At 47.1% G+C, this 20,101-nt stretch overlaps 1 protein-coding gene across 1 annotated transcript in view; it reads left to right on the top strand.

Annotated features, from left to right (window-relative positions):
- LOC126439847 (uncharacterized) overlaps positions 1–20,101 on the top strand; it is a 604,845-nt gene that overhangs the window by 441,170 nt on the left and 143,574 nt on the right. The window contains 13 exon segments of the mRNA XM_050090598.1: positions 4,361–4,690; positions 4,803–5,117; positions 5,220–5,552; positions 5,664–5,969; positions 8,804–9,109; positions 9,209–9,526; positions 9,582–9,947; positions 10,060–10,374; positions 14,880–15,203; positions 15,316–16,065; positions 16,177–16,482; positions 19,317–19,622; positions 19,722–20,039. Coding sequence (XP_049946555.1) covers positions 4,361–4,690; positions 4,803–5,117; positions 5,220–5,552; positions 5,664–5,969; positions 8,804–9,109; positions 9,209–9,526; positions 9,582–9,947; positions 10,060–10,374; positions 14,880–15,203; positions 15,316–16,065; positions 16,177–16,482; positions 19,317–19,622; positions 19,722–20,039 — 4,593 coding nt within the window.

Below are 20,101 nucleotides of genomic sequence, written 5' to 3'. Positions count from 1 at the left end.
AAGCTCCCCCGTGATGTATAAGTTGCTATTTACATTATGATAACGTTGGCCTCACGTTTGTCCATCGCGAGGAGGTGCAGTGGTTATGCACACTGGACTCACATTCTGGAGGACGACGGTTCAAACCGCGTCCGGCCATCCTTATTTTTCCCTAAATCGCTCCAGGCAAATGCCGGGATGGTTCCTTTGAAAGGGCACTGCCGAATTCCTTTCCAACCCTTCCTTAATACGATGGGACTGATGACCTTGCTGTTTGGTCCCCTCTCCCAAATCAACCAACCAACCACGTTTGTCCCATAAAAAGAGGTATTTTCAGTATAGATTGAAAAATCAGCCAACCTGTTGCAAATAAAGGTTTATTACCCCTTGACCATGGTTTCGATACTTGTAAAAATATCTTCTTCAGAAGTATTGTTCTTATTACATCACATGATGCATTTTCAGTTTACCTGCAATTGTAAAACATCAAATCTCCAAAACTAGTAAAATGCAGACATTGTTTTCCATGGCGTCATCCTAAACAATTCGTCATCAGTAATAAGTGCAGCGGTATTAAGACATGTGAAAACGTATTGTTTTGCTCAAGTATATTTTAAGATTGTGAGCAAGTGAAACATTTTGTTGTTGTGGACTTCAGTCCGATGAGGTTTGATGCATCTCTACAAGCTACTCTATCCTGTGCGAGCTTCTTCCGAATAACTACTGCAGCCCACATCCTTCTCAATCTGCTTAATGTGTTCGTCTCTTGGCTCCCTCTACGACTTTTACTCCCCACACTTCCCTACAATACTAATTTGCTGATCTCTTGATGTCTCAAATGTGTCATATCAACTGATCTTATCTTTTGGTCAAGCTGTGCCACAAATTTCTTGTCTCCCCGATTCTACACAGTACCTCCTCATTGAAACATACCTGATGTCAATTATTTCCTATATTCCGTCGTTATAGATTGCAAACTTCAGCAGTCAGAAAAAACGAACACTTTATATACTTTATACTTAGCCGTAAGAGTATTCGCATGCATTCAAAAATAATAATGCTTAAGGTAAGTCTAGAAATCCACCCAGTTACCCGAGAACTAAAGGGAAACAAGATGCGGGAGGACCAAACCCCAAGTTCTAAACGATCCATAGTTCGTCCGACTTGTGGATTAGAAGAAAAAAATCATCTCAAAGCCCGGAAGAAGCTAATAAAACTATGAATGTGTAATAATCATACACCTGACAATCTTGTTCTTGTTTCGTGTAGAGTGAGACACAATCGATCAATTTAGACATACCTACTCTTCCTTGCACGTGCAGCATGGCACCGTTTTCTCACGCAATATTAAATTACAGAAAAAATCGCTTGCACATCTATGAAGCTATTTCGTAGTCCACAACTTAAAGTAAAAAAACTACTATGATTCTACAACTAAACACGAACCATGTGTAGAAAGCATGCCATATGCCTCACTCGATAAAGCGAAAATCCACGGTTTCCGTAATTGGACAACGCGGCACAGTTATCTTGTCAGGCAGTTCATGCATGCAATCGAAACAAGATATTTATTTCTTGAAGAAAAACGTATATTAAGAATAAGTTCCCAGAGAAACCATATTTCATAATAACAGCAATCCCTTACTTCTTAGGGAACAATGACGTTAGATGTAACCATTTACAACACTTATAGCTAAGCGGCCATTCCTTTTAAAGAAAGATTCTCGAGCTTTAAGAAATACCCCAACATAGAATAGACAGTGATAATGACAAGCGCGAGGGGGAAATAACTGCATAAACTGCCGCCCATTCAAATTGCAACACCAGGAAATATACTCATTTTGTGGGTGTATAATAAGACTTACAAATTGCTGGGACGCATTCGTGACTTGTAATGGAGAAAAAAAGGTCCCATGAACATGTGTCCTGCAACGCATCGTTGCCACGCTAGATGGCGTTTTTCCGACCATGTGCCGTTTGTTCCTTGTGTGTTGCAGGCTGTGTGATGGACGCAGCGTACTGTAAGCAGCAGAATGGTCTGGTATTCATGTCGAGATGATGTTTCCGTACGGCCAAGCAGATGGAAAAGGTCAAGAAACAGCAAGGCATACGAAAACAAGTACACTTGCATACAACAACCGCATCATACATTTTAAGCTCGTTAGGTTGTTTGTGTGATCATGGGTCCTTTCAGACAGACGAACATGCAGTGAGGCGGCTGACGGTGCGTACTCCAGATCTGGAGGACAGGATTCTACAGAATATTGGGACGAACCATAGTACAAACTCCGAATCTGGTGTACATATAGTCCACCACCTCGCTGCGCATACTTCTGTCTCAAAGGACCCATGAGCACGCAAACATCCATAACGGAATTAAAATGTATGATGTGGTTGGTGTCTGTGAGGGTCCCTGTTTTGGTATAGCCGTGTTGCCTCTCGAACGTTTCCTTCTGCTTGGCCGCACACAAACACCATCTCGGCTTGTTTCCGACATAAGTACCGTACCAAACTGTTGTCTACAGTACGCTGCGTCAATCACACAGCCTGCAACACACAAGGAGACACAGCACGTGGACAGAGGAACCGTCATTCGTCAGCACCATCTACCGTGGCAACGATGCATTTCCGGATTCATGTTCAAAGGACCTTTTTTCTCCCATTTCCAGTCAGGAATTCGTCCGTGCAGTTTGCCGATTTCATGAATGCTCACCCTGTATACTACGAACGGAAGGACACATTATTAAGTTTGTAGATGGTTTGGGTGAGTATAGGGTGTACAGCTTGGTACACAGAACTACACCTCTGGCAGCAACAACGGTTCTTATCTGGCTGTGTATCGAATCTAACTCAGCTTTAATGACATATACGGCTATACGAATCCAAGCGGCTTCAACTCTACAGTAGAGTTCATAAATCGTAGAGGCTGACGAGTTAAGGCGTGCCAGTCTCTCAGCAGTCCATGACCAGATGTTTTCACTTGGTGAGAGATCTGGAGAACATGCTATCTGGGCAGCACTAAAACATACTCTCTATCGAGATGGGTCAAGACAGCACGGTCAGCATGCGATATTGTGTTATAGCGTCACTGCAAGTGACACAGTAATTCTACACAAGGAGGGTTTTGCGTGTAGCATGTCAACAGGTCGACCTGTGGGGCTTGATACCTGCTGTCAAACACGTTACTCACATTCCGTGCTAGATTATAACAAAAGCAAATCGAAGCAAACACCATTTCCTGAAAGTTAGTACAGTAGACAATGTAGCTACCTAACATGTAATGCGCGGATAGAGATTCATCGTCAGGTCTTTAGAGTGTCACAAGAAAATATTCATTGTTTCCCACATACCTGGTACAGTGCTAAGCAACAAAATACATCCACCACCGCTTACTTCGTATCGATCCTCTACGCTTAACATATATCTTGAACACGCCAATATCGTTTGTAAGAGTACAGAGCAATACGCTGATAGCTCGAAAATAGACAATAAATGTAATATAATACACTACCTTCGCGTTAGCTTGGACAGACAAAATGGAGTAACCCCTTTTGTCTTTTTACACAGCTCCCATAGCAACACAGCCATGCAACCCGTCTCCATGCGGTCCCAACAGTCAATGTCGGGAGATTAACGGCCAGGCTGTATGTTCATGTGTGCCGGGCTACCTTGGAAGCCCACCGGCGTGCAGGCCAGAGTGCGTTGTGAGTTCCGATTGCAGCCAGAATGAAGCCTGCAGCAACCAGAAATGTAGAAATCCTTGCCCAGGAACGTGTGGAATTGGGGCTAAGTGTCAGGTGGTGAATCACAACCCTATCTGTAGCTGTCCACCGCGCCACACGGGAGACCCGTTCACCAGATGCCTGCCCATACGTAAGAACCATACTGATGAAACATTTCTTCCTGTCATATCAGAAAACAATGTAAGCTACTACTTTGTTCTTCTCACACATTGGTTTTTCCCTCATGCAGCTGATTCGCCGGTGAGCAAGCCAGTGAACCCTTGCCAGCCGTCACCTTGTGGTCCAAATGCTCAGTGCAAGGTAGCTGGAGACAGCCCCTCTTGCTCGTGCCTGCCAGAATTCAAAGGCTCGCCACCAAACTGTCGGCCTGAGTGCGTCAGCAACAGCGAGTGTGCCAGCCATCTGGCCTGTATGGGGCAGAAGTGCAAAGACCCCTGTCCCGGAGCTTGTGGATCAAATGCTGAGTGCCGAGTGGTCAGCCACACGCCTACGTGTGTGTGTGCGGTTGGATACACTGGAGACCCGTTCTCTCAGTGCTTTGTACAACGTAAGAATGAACTCCTGAGTCATTTCTCTTGTATTTGTGCGATTGTGGATGCAAGTTCGTGCAGAGGATAATTGTGACTTGTGGCTTTCAGCTGTAGCCGTGCCCCAGGAGAGGCCAACGCCCTGCTCTCCGTCGCCATGTGGTTCGAATGCAGTGTGTAGGGAACAGAATGGCGCTGGATCTTGCACTTGTCTACCAGAGTATGTGGGCAATCCGTACGAAGGCTGTCGGCCAGAGTGCGTGGTGAACACTGACTGTGCTCCCAACAGGGCATGTATTCGTAACAAGTGCCAAGACTCATGCCCCGGCACGTGTGGCCCGAATGCAGACTGCCAGGTGGTCAATCACCTGCCATCGTGCACATGCCGGCCGGGATACACTGGAGACCCGTTCCGATACTGCACAGTGCAGGCTAGCGAACGTAAGGACCAATTTCTCTGCTGAAATACTTTATCTCTGTGGAGTGAGTTATTTGGTAACCATGTGTTCTTTCGGTTGTATTTGTATGGCTGACTGGCCCTTCTATTGCGCAGCTGTGGTAGCTGAACCAGGAGATCCGTGCAGCCCATCGCCATGTGGTCCTAACAGCCAATGTCGCCAAGTGAATGGGCAGGCTGTGTGCTCATGCCTACCGTCGTACATTGGCAGTCCACCAGGCTGTAGACCAGAGTGTGTGGTGAGCTCCGAATGCCCGCAGAACCGAGCCTGTGTGAACCAGAAGTGTGTGGACCCTTGCCCTGGGCCGTGTGGCCTCAATACTCGCTGCCAGGTGATCAACCACAGCCCAATATGCAGTTGCAAACAAGGATATACCGGAGACCCCTTCGCCAGATGCCATCCAATTCCACGTAAGCCTCTGGAGCCTTGGATTTTTCTAGTGTGTGTGATGCAATATGGCCTTGGTGACAGCGCAGGACTGACCTAGAACGTTGTTTCTTTTCTCTTTTTAGCTCCACCTCAGAGGCCGAGTGCCCCAGTAGTTGTGAATCCTTGCATCCCATCACCATGTGGGCCGTATTCTGAATGTCGTGATACAGGTGGCAATCCTTCATGCTCATGCCTGGCAAATTACATTGGCGCTCCACCAAACTGCCGTCCCGAGTGCTCCATCAACTCGGAGTGCCCCAGCAACAGGGCTTGTATCCGGGAGAAGTGTCGTGACCCATGTCCTGGGTCGTGTGGCATTGGCGCACAGTGCAGTGTGATCAACCACACCCCGGTGTGCACATGCCCTGAGGGGTACACAGGAGATCCATTCACCAACTGCTTCCCAAAACCGACAAGTAAGAAAGCTTAAGCTACGCAAAGTATGATTTCAAATTAATTTCATGTGGAAGTAGAAACTCCAGATTGTGTTCACGTCAAACTCACTTCGTTCTTCAAATTGCTTACAGTTGCAGAACCTGTGGAATCGGACCCGTGCAATCCTTCGCCTTGCGGGCCTAACGCCGAATGCCGAGATGGCAGTTGTACTTGTCTTCCAGAATACCAAGGAGACCCATACACTGGTTGCCGGCCAGAGTGCGTGTTGAGTACTGATTGTGACAGGACGAAAGCTTGCATCAGGAACAAGTGTGCTGACCCCTGCCCAGGAACTTGCGGACAGGGTGCTCGATGCGACGTAGTCAACCACATCCCCATCTGTACCTGTCCAGAAGGCACCTCTGGAAATGCCTTCATTCAGTGCCGGCCTATTCCACGTATGTACCAGATATATAGTGATCTACTCCGTCAGCATCTGTTGTGGGGGTTGGGAGGAACGGTCTGGACATTCGCGTATGGAAATTCTCTCACAATAAATATAAATGTACCTGTCACGCTCTCATTTCTCTTATTCACTGTTGGTTTGCTCATAAAGAAGACCTTTCCAAACTGTGGGGTTTTCGGCGGCTGTCTTTCATACGGTTGGGAACGTTCAGCGGCTATGCCTCGCCTTGTCATGGTGATCGTTATCATCACCACTGTTGTCTTTGGAATGTTACCTTACTACGCAATATGTTACTTCCAAAGGACTAACGTGTTTTACCTTTATACAAGGAAAATTCTTCCTTCTATGCTTTATTGTGTCTCTAATGCTCAGCAGATGGATGATCGTCCCTCTCTTCGCCAACTGAACTGTGAGTTCCGAGAAACCGACGTGTATAGCCACGCTCCACTGCTTTTAGCGCACACAGCTTTTTCCTGCTCCGTTTCAACATCAAAGCGGTGGAGCTGCAGAGCTAAATCAGTAGTCAAGCATCCCAAACGGACAGTGGCTCATAGGTGTATGGTAGCCCCACCGTTTTCTTTGCCTGATTGCATTATTTCAATAAAACGCTCTGTGGTACAAATATGCAGTGGTGGTGAAACATAGGCAACTAACATGGCTTATACAATTCAGGGCCTGCCAGATCAAACTTGTCTTTCCTCATGATGTCGGTAGGTGGTTGGACAGGCAAGTTTGTTTTCCCTACATTTGGACGTAATACATTCAGTCAGACGGTCGTTGCACTTTCAGTTGTACAAGAACTATATCTTGTCCGTTTTCATCAGGTCTATGTGTTCCTTTCCAAACCCGATTAAGAATGTGTGGGTTTACGTGCAGGAAGTTAAATAGCACCTTAAAGCGTTATGTGCAACTCGCCTGGAATGTATCTGTCCCGGTAAGAGAGAGTCCATTCTTCTCATTTTCTGCGTTCTGTTAGAAAAGATGCGACTGAAGTGTTCATTGTGCAAGTAGCAGCAATTATACAACAGGATTTGTGTGGTCACTCTTTGAAGCGTGAAATTCGTTGTCTATCTATCGAGGCAGCTTTGCATTAATAGAACTGGATTATGGGCCTAAATGTGTGCAGGTTGTGGCGTTTCGGATTGTTACCAGTCGATAGATGTAGTGAGATTAGAACTTAGCTTTCTGTGTCCACGTAGTTGTCTGCTGTGGAAGCTGCAGAATATGTCGTTCTGACGAGAAAGGGAGTCTGTCATCCTTGACTGTCGCGCACACTGGTACCGTTCTTCTCTTGCCTCTCCTCCTCGCGAATTCTTTGGTTGCTACACACATATCTGCTTCGACAGAAAATCAAATTGCGGCTAGAAGAACTGCTGTCGACGCTTTCGTGGGAGCCACTGTCTGTATTTCGTAATGGTACGGCGAGCTGTTGCGGATTTGCCTTGATTGATTTCATTCTTGAGCATCTCAGGCAACTGTTCTCTTGATATCAAAGCCGTGACTGAAGTAACACAGTGCTATGCAATACAACAGGCAGCAAATCTTACCAAGAGATGGCCCGTCCGTGATATTTAAGACTGGTCCACCTTCTTTTCAGTCTGAGTGTATAACAGCAGCGAGTTTCCTCTCTCCTTTGTCCTAGTTTTTAGTGTTCAGCACTTTGCCTATCAAGTCATTGCGGAATGTCAAGTTCCTCTTCAATCCTATCGAATTCTCAAATGACAAGTGACATCCTAGTAGCTCTAGGCATCAGGCATCAACACTTTGCAAAACAAGCTGTACTCTTCAGTTCGCTTGAGAACATATTTCCTGACAATTTTCTCAATGCTCTCATGTATTTGTAGTGTGCTAGAGGCTACAGTTACTGCGCTAGCTGAGAGACAACATTCTCGATGCAAGTTCAATCATCTTCTGGCGGCGATTCTTCAACAGCAGATCTATTAAACGAGATTTTCATGTGTATACTGTTCGTATTAAGATCGGTCTTGATACCGTGGTAAATACCAGTACATGGGTTTTCAAGAACATGACCATCCGGTAGAGTGAAGACCGGCCACTGACACTGTTTTGTTAGTGTCCGTGTAGACTGATTAGTTTAAACTTTTCTCCGTGCCTTGTGGTTGCTAAAGGCTAAAAACACTTGGATAGTGTGGGGAATGCATCATTCCAGTTCATGCAAGAGGTCAGCTAAACGAGATAAATAACTATAATTCAGAATTAATTCCTTCACCTCGCCATCTTAATTATTGAAGCGAACACCGATAGTATTTACTGGAACACACAAGAATGCTAATCGACGTAACTAAACTTGGCAGAATCTCAGCAGGTCAAGGTGAGACAATCTGTATTTACTGATGTAGATGTCCCAGTAATACAACACAAAGAGTAACTCTCGGGTTTTGCTGGTTCTATGAGGAAACTGCCCATGTGGCTCTTGATATCTGCTGTCAAACGCATTCCCCAGATTACGTAAGAGATTTTAAACACAAGCGGACCTTAGATTACACCATTGTTCTTAACGCATGACATGCAATGCGTGGTTAGAGATTCTTCGTCAGAGTGTCACAAGAAGTTACTGATTGTCTCGCGCTCTCCGGATGCTGTGCTACACAGCAAGGTACATCCAGCACCGCTTACTTCGTATCGATCCTCTACGCTTACCATATATCTTGACCACGCCAATATCGTTTGTACGAGTATAGAACAATACGTTGATAACTCGAAAATAGACAATAAATGTAATGTAATACACTACCTTCGCGTTGAGTAGAATAGTAATAGCTTGGACAGACAAAATGGAGTAACCCCTTTTGTCTTTTTACACAGCTCCCGTGGCAACACAGCCATGCAACCCGTCTCCATGCGGTCCCAACAGCCAATGTCGGGAGATTAACGGCCAGGCTGTATGTTCATGTGTGCCGGGCTACCTTGGAAGCCCACCGGCGTGCAGGCCAGAGTGCGTTGTGAGTTCAGATTGCAGCCAGAATGAAGCCTGCAGCAACCAGAAATGTAGAAATCCTTGCCCAGGAACGTGTGGAATTGGGGCTAAGTGTCAGGTGGTGAATCACAACCCTATCTGTAGCTGTCCACCGCGCCACACTGGAGACCCGTTCACCAGATGCCTGCCCATACGTAAGAACCATACTGATGAAACATTTCTTCCTGTCATATCAGAAAACAATGTAAGCTACTACTTTGTTCTTCTCACACATTGGTTTTTCCCTCATGCAGCTGATTCGCCGGTGAGCAAGCCAGTGAACCCTTGCCAGCCGTCACCTTGTGGTCCAAATGCTCAGTGCAAGGTAGCTGGAGACAGCCCCTCTTGCTCGTGCCTGCCAGAATTCAAAGGCTCGCCACCAAACTGTCGGCCTGAGTGCGTCAGCAACAGCGAGTGTGCCAGCCATCTGGCCTGTATGGGGCAGAAGTGCAAAGACCCCTGTCCCGGAGCTTGTGGATCAAATGCTGAGTGCCGAGTGGTCAGCCACACGCCTACGTGTGTGTGTGCGGTTGGATACACTGGAGACCCGTTCTCTCAGTGCTTTGTACAACGTAAGAATGAACTCCTGAGTCATTTCTCTTGTATTTGTGCGATTGTGGCTGCAAGTTCGTGCAGAGGATAATTGTGACTTGTGGCTTTCAGCTGTAGCCGTGCCCCAGGAGAGGCCAACGCCCTGCTCTCCGTCGCCATGTGGTTCGAATGCAGTGTGTAGGGAACAGAATGGCGCTGGATCTTGCACTTGTCTACCAGAGTATGTGGGCAATCCGTACGAAGGCTGTCGGCCAGAGTGCGTGGTGAACACTGACTGTGCTCCCAACAGGGCATGTATTCGTAACAAGTGCCAAGACTCATGCCCCGGCACGTGTGGCCCGAATGCAGACTGCCAGGTGGTCAATCACCTGCCATCGTGCACATGCCGGCCGGGATACACTGGAGACCCGTTCCGATACTGCACAGTGCAGGCTAGCGAACGTAAGGACCAATTTCTCTGCTGAAATACTTTATCTCTGTGGAGTGAGTTATTTGGTAACCATGTGTTCTTTCGGTTGTATTTGTATGGCTGACTGGCCCTTCTATTGCGCAGCTGTGGTAGCTGAACCAGGAGATCCGTGCAGCCCATCGCCATGTGGTCCTAACAGCCAATGTCGCCAAGTGAATGGGCAGGCTGTGTGCTCATGCCTACCGTCGTACATTGGCAGTCCACCAGGCTGTAGACCAGAGTGTGTGGTGAGCTCCGAATGCCCGCAGAACCGAGCCTGTGTGAACCAGAAGTGTGTGGACCCTTGCCCTGGGCCGTGTGGCCTCAATACTCGCTGCCAGGTGATCAACCACAGCCCAATATGCAGTTGCAAACAAGGATATACCGGAGACCCCTTCGCCAGATGCCATCCAATTCCACGTAAGCTTCTGGAGCCTTGGGTTTTTCTAGTGTGTGTGATGCAATATGGCCTTGGTGACAGCGCAGGACTGACCTAGAACGTTGTTTCTTTTCTCTTTTTAGCTCCACCTCAGAGGCCGAGTGCCCCAGTAGTTGTGAATCCTTGCATCCCATCACCATGTGGGCCGTATTCTGAATGTCGTGATACAGGTGGCAATCCTTCATGCTCATGCCTGGCAAATTACATTGGCGCTCCACCAAACTGCCGTCCCGAGTGCTCCATCAACTCGGAGTGCCCCAGCAACAGGGCTTGTATCCGGGAGAAGTGTCGTGACCCATGTCCTGGGTCGTGTGGCATTGGCGCACAGTGCAGTGTGATCAACCACACCCCGGTGTGCACATGCCCTGAGGGGTACACAGGAGATCCATTCACCAACTGCTTCCCAAAACCGACAAGTAAGAAAGCTTAAGCTACGCAAAGTATGATTTCAAATTAATTTCATGTGGAAGTAGAAACTCCAGATTGTGTTCACGTCAAACTCACTTCGTTCTTCAAATTGCTTACAGTTGCAGAACCTGTGGAATCGGACCCGTGCAATCCTTCGCCTTGCGGGCCTAACGCCGAATGCCGAGATGGCAGTTGTACTTGTCTTCCAGAATACCAAGGAGACCCATACACTGGTTGCCGGCCAGAGTGCGTGTTGAGTACTGATTGTGACAGGACGAAAGCTTGCATCAGGAACAAGTGTGCTGACCCCTGCCCAGGAACTTGCGGACAGGGTGCTCGATGCGACGTAGTCAACCACATCCCCATCTGTACCTGTCCAGAAGGCACCTCTGGAAATGCCTTCATTCAGTGCCGGCCTATTCCACGTATGTACCAGATATATAGTGATCTACTCCGTCAGCATCTGTTGTGGGGGTTGGGAGGAACGGTCTGGACATTCGCGTATGGAAATTCTCTCACAATAAATATAAATGTACCTGTCACGCTCTCATTTCTCTTATTCACTGTTGGTTTGCTCATAAAGAAGACCTTTCCAAACTGTGGGGTTTTCGGCGGCTGTCTTTCATACGGTTGGGAACGTTCAGCGGCTATGCCTCGCCTTGTCATGGTGATCGTTATCATCACCACTGTTGTCTTTGGAATGTTACCTTACTACGCAATATGTTACTTCCAAAGGACTAACGTGTTTTACCTTTATACAAGGAAAATTCTTCCTTCTATGCTTTATTGTGTCTCTAATGCTCAGCAGATGGATGATCGTCCCTCTCTTCGCCAACTGAACTGTGAGTTCCGAGAAACCGACGTGTATAGCCACGCTCCACTGCTTTTAGCGCACACAGCTTTTTCCTGCTCCGTTTCAACATCAAAGCGGTGGAGCTGCAGAGCTAAATCAGTAGTCAAGCATCCCAAACGGACAGTGGCTCATAGGTGTATGGTAGCCCCACCGTTTTCTTTGCCTGATTGCATTATTTCAATAAAACGCTCTGTGGTACAAATATGCAGTGGTGGTGAAACATAGGCAACTAACATGGCTTATACAATTCAGGGCCTGCCAGATCAAACTTGTCTTTCCTCATTATGTCGGTAGGTGGTTGGACAGGCAAGTTTGTTTTCCCTACATTTGGACGTAATACATTCAGTCAGACGGTCGTTGCACTTTCAGTTGTACAAGAACTATATCTTGTCCGTTTTCATCAGGTCTATGTGTTCCTTTCCAAACCCGATTAAGAATGTGTGGGTTTACGTGCAGGAAGTTAAATAGCACCTTAAAGCGTTATGTGCAACTCGCCTGGAATGTATCTGTCCCGGTAAGAGAGAGTCCATTCTTCTCATTTTCTGCGTTCTGTTAGAAAAGATGCGACTGAAGTGTTCATTGTGCAAGTAGCAGCAATTATACAACAGGATTTGTGTGGTCACTCTTTGAAGCGTGAAATTCGTTGTCTATCTATCGAGGCAGCTTTGCATTAATAGAACTGGATTATGGGCCTAAATGTGTGCAGGTTGTGGCGTTTCGGATTGTTACCAGTCGATAGATGTAGTGAGATTAGAACTTAGCTTTCTGTGTCCACGTAGTTGTCTGCTGTGGAAGCTGCAGAATATGTCGTTCTGACGAGAAAGGGAGTCTGTCATCCTTGACTGTCGCGCACACTGGTACCGTTCTTCTCTTGCCTCTCCTCCTCGCGAATTCTTTGGTTGCTACACACATATCTGCTTCGACAGAAAATCAAATTGCGGCTAGAAGAACTGCTGTCGACGCTTTCGTGGGAGCCACTGTCTGTATTTCGTAATGGTACTGCGAGCTGTTGCGGATTTGCCTTGATTGATTTCATTCTTGAGCATCTCAGGCAACTGTTCTCTTGATATCAAAGCCGTGACTGAAGTAACACAGTGCTATGCAATACAACAGGCAGCAAATCTTACCAAGAGATGGCCCGTCCGTGATATTTAAGACTGGTCCACCTTCTTGTCAGTCTGAGTGTATAACAGCAGCGAGTTTCCTCTCTCCTTTGTCCTAGTTTTTAGTGTTCAGCACTTTGCCTATCAAGTCATTGCGGAATGTCAAGTTCCTCTTCAATCCTATCGAATTCTCAAATGACAAGCGACATCCTAGTAGCTCTAGGCATCAGGCATCAACACTTTACAAAACAAGCTGTACTCTTCAGTTCGCTTGAGAACATATTTCCTGACAATTTTCTCAATGCTCACATGTATTTGTAGTGTGCTAGAGGCTACAGTTACTGCGCTAGCTGAGAGACAACATTCTCGATGCAAGTTCAATCATCTTCTGGCGGCGATTCTTCAACAGCAGATCTATTAAACGAGATTTTCATGTGTATACTGTTCGTATTAAGATCGGTCTTGATACCGTGGTAAATACCAGTACATGGGTTTTCAAGAACATGACCATCCGGTAGAGTGAAGACCGGCCACTGACACTGTTTTGTTAGTGTCCGTGTAGACTGATTAGTTTAAACTTTTCTCCGTGCCTTGTGGTTGCTAAAGGCTAAAAACACTTGGATAGTGTGGGGAATGCATCATTCCAGTTCATGCAAGAGGTCAGCTAAACGAGATAAATAACTATAATTCAGAATTAATTCCTTCACCTCGCCATCTTAATTATTGAAGCGAACACCGATAGTATTTACTGGAACACACAAGAATGCTAATCGACGTAACTAAACTTGGCAGAATCTCAGCAGGTCAAGGTGAGACAATCTGTATTTACTGATGTAGATGTCCCAGTAATACAACACAAAGAGTAACTCTCGGGTTTTGCTGGTTCTATGAGGAAACTGCCCATGTGGCTCTTGATATCTGCTGTCAAACGCATTCCCCAGATTACGTACGAGATTTTAAGCACAAGCGGACCTTAGATTACACCATTGTTCTTAACGCATGACATGCAATGCGTGGTTAGAGATTCTTCGTCAGAGTGTCACAAGAAGTTACTGATTGTCTCGCGCTCTCCGATGCTGTGCTACACAGCAAGGTACATCCAGCACCGCTTACTTCGTATCGATCCTCTACGCTTACCATATATCTTGACCACGCCAATATCGTTTGTACGAGTATAGAACAATACGTTGATAACTCGAAAATAGACAATAAATGTAATGTAATACACTACCTTCGCGTTGAGTAGAATTGTAATAGCTTGGACAGACAAAATGGAGTAACCCCTTTTGTCTTTTTACACAGCTCCCGTGGCAACACAGCCATGCAACCCGTCTCCATGCGGTCCCAACAGCCAATGTCGGGAGATTAACGGCCAGGCTGTATGTTCATGTGTGCCGGGCTACCTTGGAAGCCCACCGGCGTGCAGGCCAGAGTGCGTTGTGAGTTCAGATTGCAGCCAGAATGAAGCCTGCAGCAACCAGAAATGTAGAAATCCTTGCCCAGGAACGTGTGGAATTGGGGCTAAGTGTCAGGTGGTGAATCACAACCCTATCTGTAGCTGTCCACCGCGCCACACGGGAGACCCGTTCACCAGATGCCTGCCCATACGTAAGAACCATACTGATGAAACATTTCTTCCTGTCATATCAGAAAACAATGTAAGCTACTACTTTGTTCTTCTCACACATTGGTTTTTCCCTCATGCAGCTGATTCGCCGGTGAGCAAGCCAGTGAACCCTTGCCAGCCGTCACCTTGTGGTCCAAATGCTCAGTGCAAGGTAGCTGGAGACAGTCCCTCTTGCTCGTGCCTGCCAGAATTCAAAGGCTCGCCACCAAACTGTCGGCCTGAGTGCGTCAGCAACAGCGAGTGTGCCAGCCATCTGGCCTGTATGGGGCAGAAGTGCAAAGACCCCTGTCCCGGAGCTTGTGGATCAAATGCTGAGTGCCGAGTGGTCAGCCACACGCCTACGTGTGTGTGTGCGGTTGGATACACTGGAGACCCGTTCTCTCAGTGCTTTGTACAACGTAAGAATGAACTCCTGAGTCATTTCTCTTGTATTTGTGCGATTGTGGATGCAAGTTCGTGCAGAGGATAATTGTGACTTGTGGCTTTCAGCTGTAGCCGTGCCCCAGGAGAGGCCAACGCCCTGCTCTCCGTCGCCATGTGGTTCGAATGCAGTGTGTAGGGAACAGAATGGCGCTGGATCTTGCACTTGTCTACCAGAGTATGTGGGCAATCCGTACGAAGGCTGTCGGCCAGAGTGCGTGGTGAACACTGACTGTGCTCCCAACAGGGCATGTATTCGTAACAAGTGCCAAGACCCATGCCCCGGCACGTGTGGCCCGAATGCAGACTGCCAGGTGGTCAATCACCTGCCATCGTGCACATGCCGGCCGGGATACACTGGAGACCCGTTCCGATACTGCACAGTGCAGGCTAGCGAACGTAAGGACCAATTTCTCTGCTGAAATACTTTATCTCTGTGGAGTGAGTTATTTGGTAACCATGTGTTCTTTCGGTTGTATTTGTATGGCTGACTGGCCCTTCTATTGCGCAGCTGTGGTAGCTGAACCAGGAGATCCGTGCAGCCCATCGCCATGTGGTCCTAACAGCCAATGTCGCCAAGTGAATGGGCAGGCTGTGTGCTCATGCCTACCGTCGTACATTGGCAGTCCACCAGGCTGTAGACCAGAGTGTGTGGTGAGCTCCGAATGCCCGCAGAACCGAGCCTGTGTGAACCAGAAGTGTGTGGACCCTTGCCCTGGGCCGTGTGGCCTCAATACTCGCTGCCAGGTGATCAACCACAGCCCAATATGCAGTTGCAAACAAGGATATACCGGAGACCCCTTCGCCAGATGCCATCCAATTCCACGTAAGCTTCTGGAGCCTTGGGTTTTTCTAGTGTGTGTGATGCAATATGGCCTTGGTGACAGCGCAGGACTGACCTAGAACGTTGTTTCTTTTCTCTTTTTAGCTCCACCTCAGAGGCCGAGTGCCCCAGTAGTTGTGAATCCTTGCATCCCATCACCATGTGGGCCGTATTCTGAATGTCGTGATACAGGTGGCAATCCTTCATGCTCATGCCTGGCAAATTACATTGGCGCTCCACCAAACTGCCGTCCCGAGTGCTCCATCAACTCGGAGTGCCCCAGCAACAGGGCTTGTATCCGGGAGAAGTGTCGTGACCCATGTCCTGGGTCGTGTGGCATTGGCGCACAGTGCAGTGTGATCAACCACACCCCGGTGTGCACATGCCCTGAGGGGTACACAGGAGATCCATTCACCAACTGCTTCCCAAAACCGACAAGTAAGAAAGCTTAAGCTACGCAAAGTATGATTTCAAATTAATTTCATGTTGAAGTAGAAACTCCAGATTGTGTTCACGTCAAACTCACTTCGTTCTTCAAATTGCTTACAGTTGCAGAACCTGTGGAATCGGACCCGTGCAATCCTTCGCCTTGCGGGCCTAACGCCGAATGCCGAGATGGCAGTTGTACTTGTCTTCCAGAATACCAAGGAGACCCATACACTGGTTGCCGGCCAGAGTGCGTGTTGAGTACTGATTGTGACAGGACGAAAGCTTGCATCAGGAACAAGTGTGCTGACCCCTGCCCAGGAACTTGCGGACAGGGTGCTCGATGCGACGTAGTCAACCACATCCCCATTTGTACCTGTCCAGAAGGCACCTCTGGAAACGCCTTCATTCAGTGCCGGCCTATTCCACGTATGTACCAGATATATAGTGATCTACTCCGTCAGCATCTGTTGTGGGGGTTGGGAGGAACGGTCTGGACATTCGCGTATGGAAATTCTCTCACAATAAATATAAATGTACCTGTCACGCTCTCATTTCTCTTATTCACTGTTGGTTTGCTCATAAAGAAGACCTTTCCAAACTGTGGGGTTTTCGGCGGCTGTCTTTCATACGGTTGGGAACGTTCAGCGGCTATGCCTCGCCTTGTCATGGTGATCGTTATCATCACCACTGTTGTCTTTGGAATGTTACCTTACTACGCAATATGTTACTTCCAAAGGACTAACGTGTTTTACCTTTATACAAGGAAAATTCTTCCTTCTATGCTTTATTGTGTCTCTAATGCTCAGCAGATGGATGATCGTCCCTCTCTTCGCCAACTGAACTGTGAGTTCCGAGAAACCGGCGTGTATAGCCACGCTCCACTGCTTTTAGCGCACACAGCTATTTCCTGCTCTATTTCAACATCAAAGCGGTGGAACTGCAGAGCTAAATCAGTAGTCAAGCATCCCGAACGGACAGTGGCTCATAGGTGTATGGTAGCCCCACCGTTTTCTTTGCCTGATTGCATTATTTCAATAAAACGCTCTGTGGTACAAATATGCAGTGGTGGTGAAACATAGGCAACTAACATGGCTTATACAATTCAGGGCCTGCCAGATCAAACTTGTCTTTCCTCATGATGTCGGTAGGTGGTTGGACAGGCAAGTTTGTTTTCCCTACATTTGGACGTAATACATTCAGTCAGACGGTCGTTGCACTTTCAGTTGTACAAGAACTATATCTTGTCCGTTTTCATCAGGTCTATGTGTTCCTTTCCAAACCCGATTAAGAATGTGTGGGTTTACGTGCAGGAAGTTAAATAGCACCTTAAAGCGTTATGTGCAATTCGCCTGGAATGTATCTGTCCCGGTAAGAGAGAGTCCATTCTTCTCATTTTCTGCGTTCTGTTAGAAAAGATGCGACTGAAGTGTTCATTGTGCAAGTAGCAGCAATTATACAACAGGATTTGTGTGGTCACTCTTTGAAGCGTGAAATTCGTTGTCTATCTATCGAGGCAGCTTTGCATTAATAGAACTGGATTATGGGCCTAAATGTGTGCAGGTTGTGGCGTTTCGGATTGTTACCAGTCGATAGATGTAGTGAGATTAGAACTTAGCTTTCTGTGTCCACGTAGTTGTCTGCTGTGGAAGCTGCAGAATATGTCGTTCTGACGAGAAAGGGAGTCTGTCATCCTTGACTGTCGCGCACACTGGTACCGTTCTTCTCTTGCCTCTCCTCCTCGCGAATTCTTTGGTTGCTACACACATATCTGCTTCGACAGAAAATCAAATTGCGGCTAGAAGAACTGCTGTCGACGCTTTCGTGGGAGCCACTGTCTGTATTTCGTAATGGTACGGCGAGCTGTTGCGGATTTGCCTTGATTGATTTCATTCTTGAGCATCTCAGGCAACTGTTCTCTTGATATCAAAGCCGTGACTGAAGTAACACAGTGCTATGCAATACAACAGGCAGCAAATCTTACCAAGAGATGGCCCGTCCGTGATATTTAAGACTGGTCCACCTTCTTTTCAGTCTGAGTGTATAACAGCAGCGAGTTTCCTCTCTCCTTTGTCCTAGTTTTTAGTGTTCAGCACTTTGCCTATCAAGTCATTGCGGAATGTCAAGTTCCTCTTCAATCCTATCGAATTCTCAAATGACAAGCGACATCCTAGTAGCTCTAGGCATCAGGCATCAACACTTTACAAAACAAGCTGTACTCTTCAGTTCGCTTGAGAACATATTTCCTGACAATTTTCTCAATGCTCACATGTATTTGTAGTGTGCTAGAGGCTACAGTTACTGCGCTAGCTGAGAGACAACATTCTCGATGCAAGTTCAATCATCTTCTGGCGGCGATTCTTCAACAGCAGATCTATTAAACGAGATTTTCATGTGTATACTGTTCGTATTAAGATCGGTCTTGATACCGTGGTAAATACCAGTACATGGGTTTTCAAGAACATGACCATCCGGTAGAGTGAAGACCGGCCACTGACACTGTTTTGTTAGTGTCCGTGTAGACTGATTAGTTTAAACTTTTCTCCGTGCCTTGTGGTTGCTAAAGGCTAAAAACACTTGGATAGTGTGGGGAATGCATCATTCCAGTTCATGCAAGAGGTCAGCTAAACGAGATAAATAACTATAATTCAGAATTAATTCCTTCACCTCGCCATCTTAATTATTGAAGCGAACACCGATAGTATTTACTGGAACACACAAGAATGCTAATCGACGTAACTAAACTTGGCAGAATCTCAGCAGGTCAAGGTGAGACAATCTGTATTTACTGATGTAGATGTCCCAGTAATACAACACAAAGAGTAACTCTCGGGTTTTGCCGGTTCTATGAGGAAACTGCCCATGTGGCTCTTGATATCTGCTGTCAAACGCATTCCCCAGATTACGTAAGAGATTTTAAACACAAGCGGACCTTAGATTACACCATTGTTCTTAACGCATGACATGCAATGCGTGGTTAGAGATTCTTCGTCAGAGTGTCACAAGAAGTTACTGATTGTCTCGCGCTCTCCGGATGCTGTGCTACACAGCAAAGTACATCCAGCACCGCATACTTCGTATCGATCCTCTACGCTTACCATATATCTTGACCACGCCAATATCGTTTGTACGAGTATAGAACAATACGTTGATAACTCGAAAATAGACAATAAATGTAATGTAATACACTACCTTCGCGTTGAGTAGAATAGTAATAGCTTGGACAGATAAAATGGAGTAACCCCTTTTGTCTTTTTACACAGCTCCCGTGGCAACACAGCCATGCAACCCGTCTCCATGCGGTCCCAACAGCCAATGTCGGGAGATTAACGGTCAGGCTGTATGTTCATGTGTGCCGGGCTACCTTGGAAGCCCACCGGCGTGCAGGCCAGAGTGCGTTGTGAGTTCCGATTGCAGCCAGAATGAAGCCTGCAGCAACCAGAAATGTAGAAATCCTTGCCCAGGAACGTGTGGAATTGGGGCTAAGTGTCAGGTGGTGAATCACAACCCTATCTGTAGCTGTCCACCGCGCCACACGGGAGACCCGTTCACCAGATGCCTGCCCATACGTAAGAACCATACTGATGAAACATTTCTTCCTATCATATCAGAAAACAATGTAAGCTACTACTTTGTTCTTCTCACACATTGGTTTTTCCCTCATGCAGCTGATTCGCCGGTGAGCAAGCCAGTGAACCCTTGCCAGCCGTCACCTTGTGGTCCAAATGCTCAGTGCAAGGTAGCTGGAGACAGCCCCTCTTGCTCGTGCCTGCCAGAATTCAAAGGCTCGCCACCAAACTGTCGGCCTGAGTGCGTCAGCAACAGCGAGTGTGCCAGCCATCTGGCCTGTATGGGGCAGAAGTGCAAAGACCCCTGTCCCGGAGCTTGTGGATCAAATGCTGAGTGCCGAGTGGTCAGCCACACGCCTACGTGTGTGTGTGCGGTTGGATACACTGGAGACCCGTTCTCTCAGTGCTTTGTACAACGTAAGAATGAACTCCTGAGTCATTTCTCTTGTATTTGTGCGATTGTGGATGCAAGTTCGTGC

The sequence above is a fragment of the Schistocerca serialis genome, chromosome 1 (assembly GCF_023864345.2).
Source record: "Schistocerca serialis cubense isolate TAMUIC-IGC-003099 chromosome 1, iqSchSeri2.2, whole genome shotgun sequence".
Classification (NCBI taxonomy): Eukaryota; Metazoa; Arthropoda; class Insecta; order Orthoptera; family Acrididae; genus Schistocerca; species Schistocerca serialis.
This window is presented reverse-complemented; position numbering and strand designations above follow the sequence as displayed.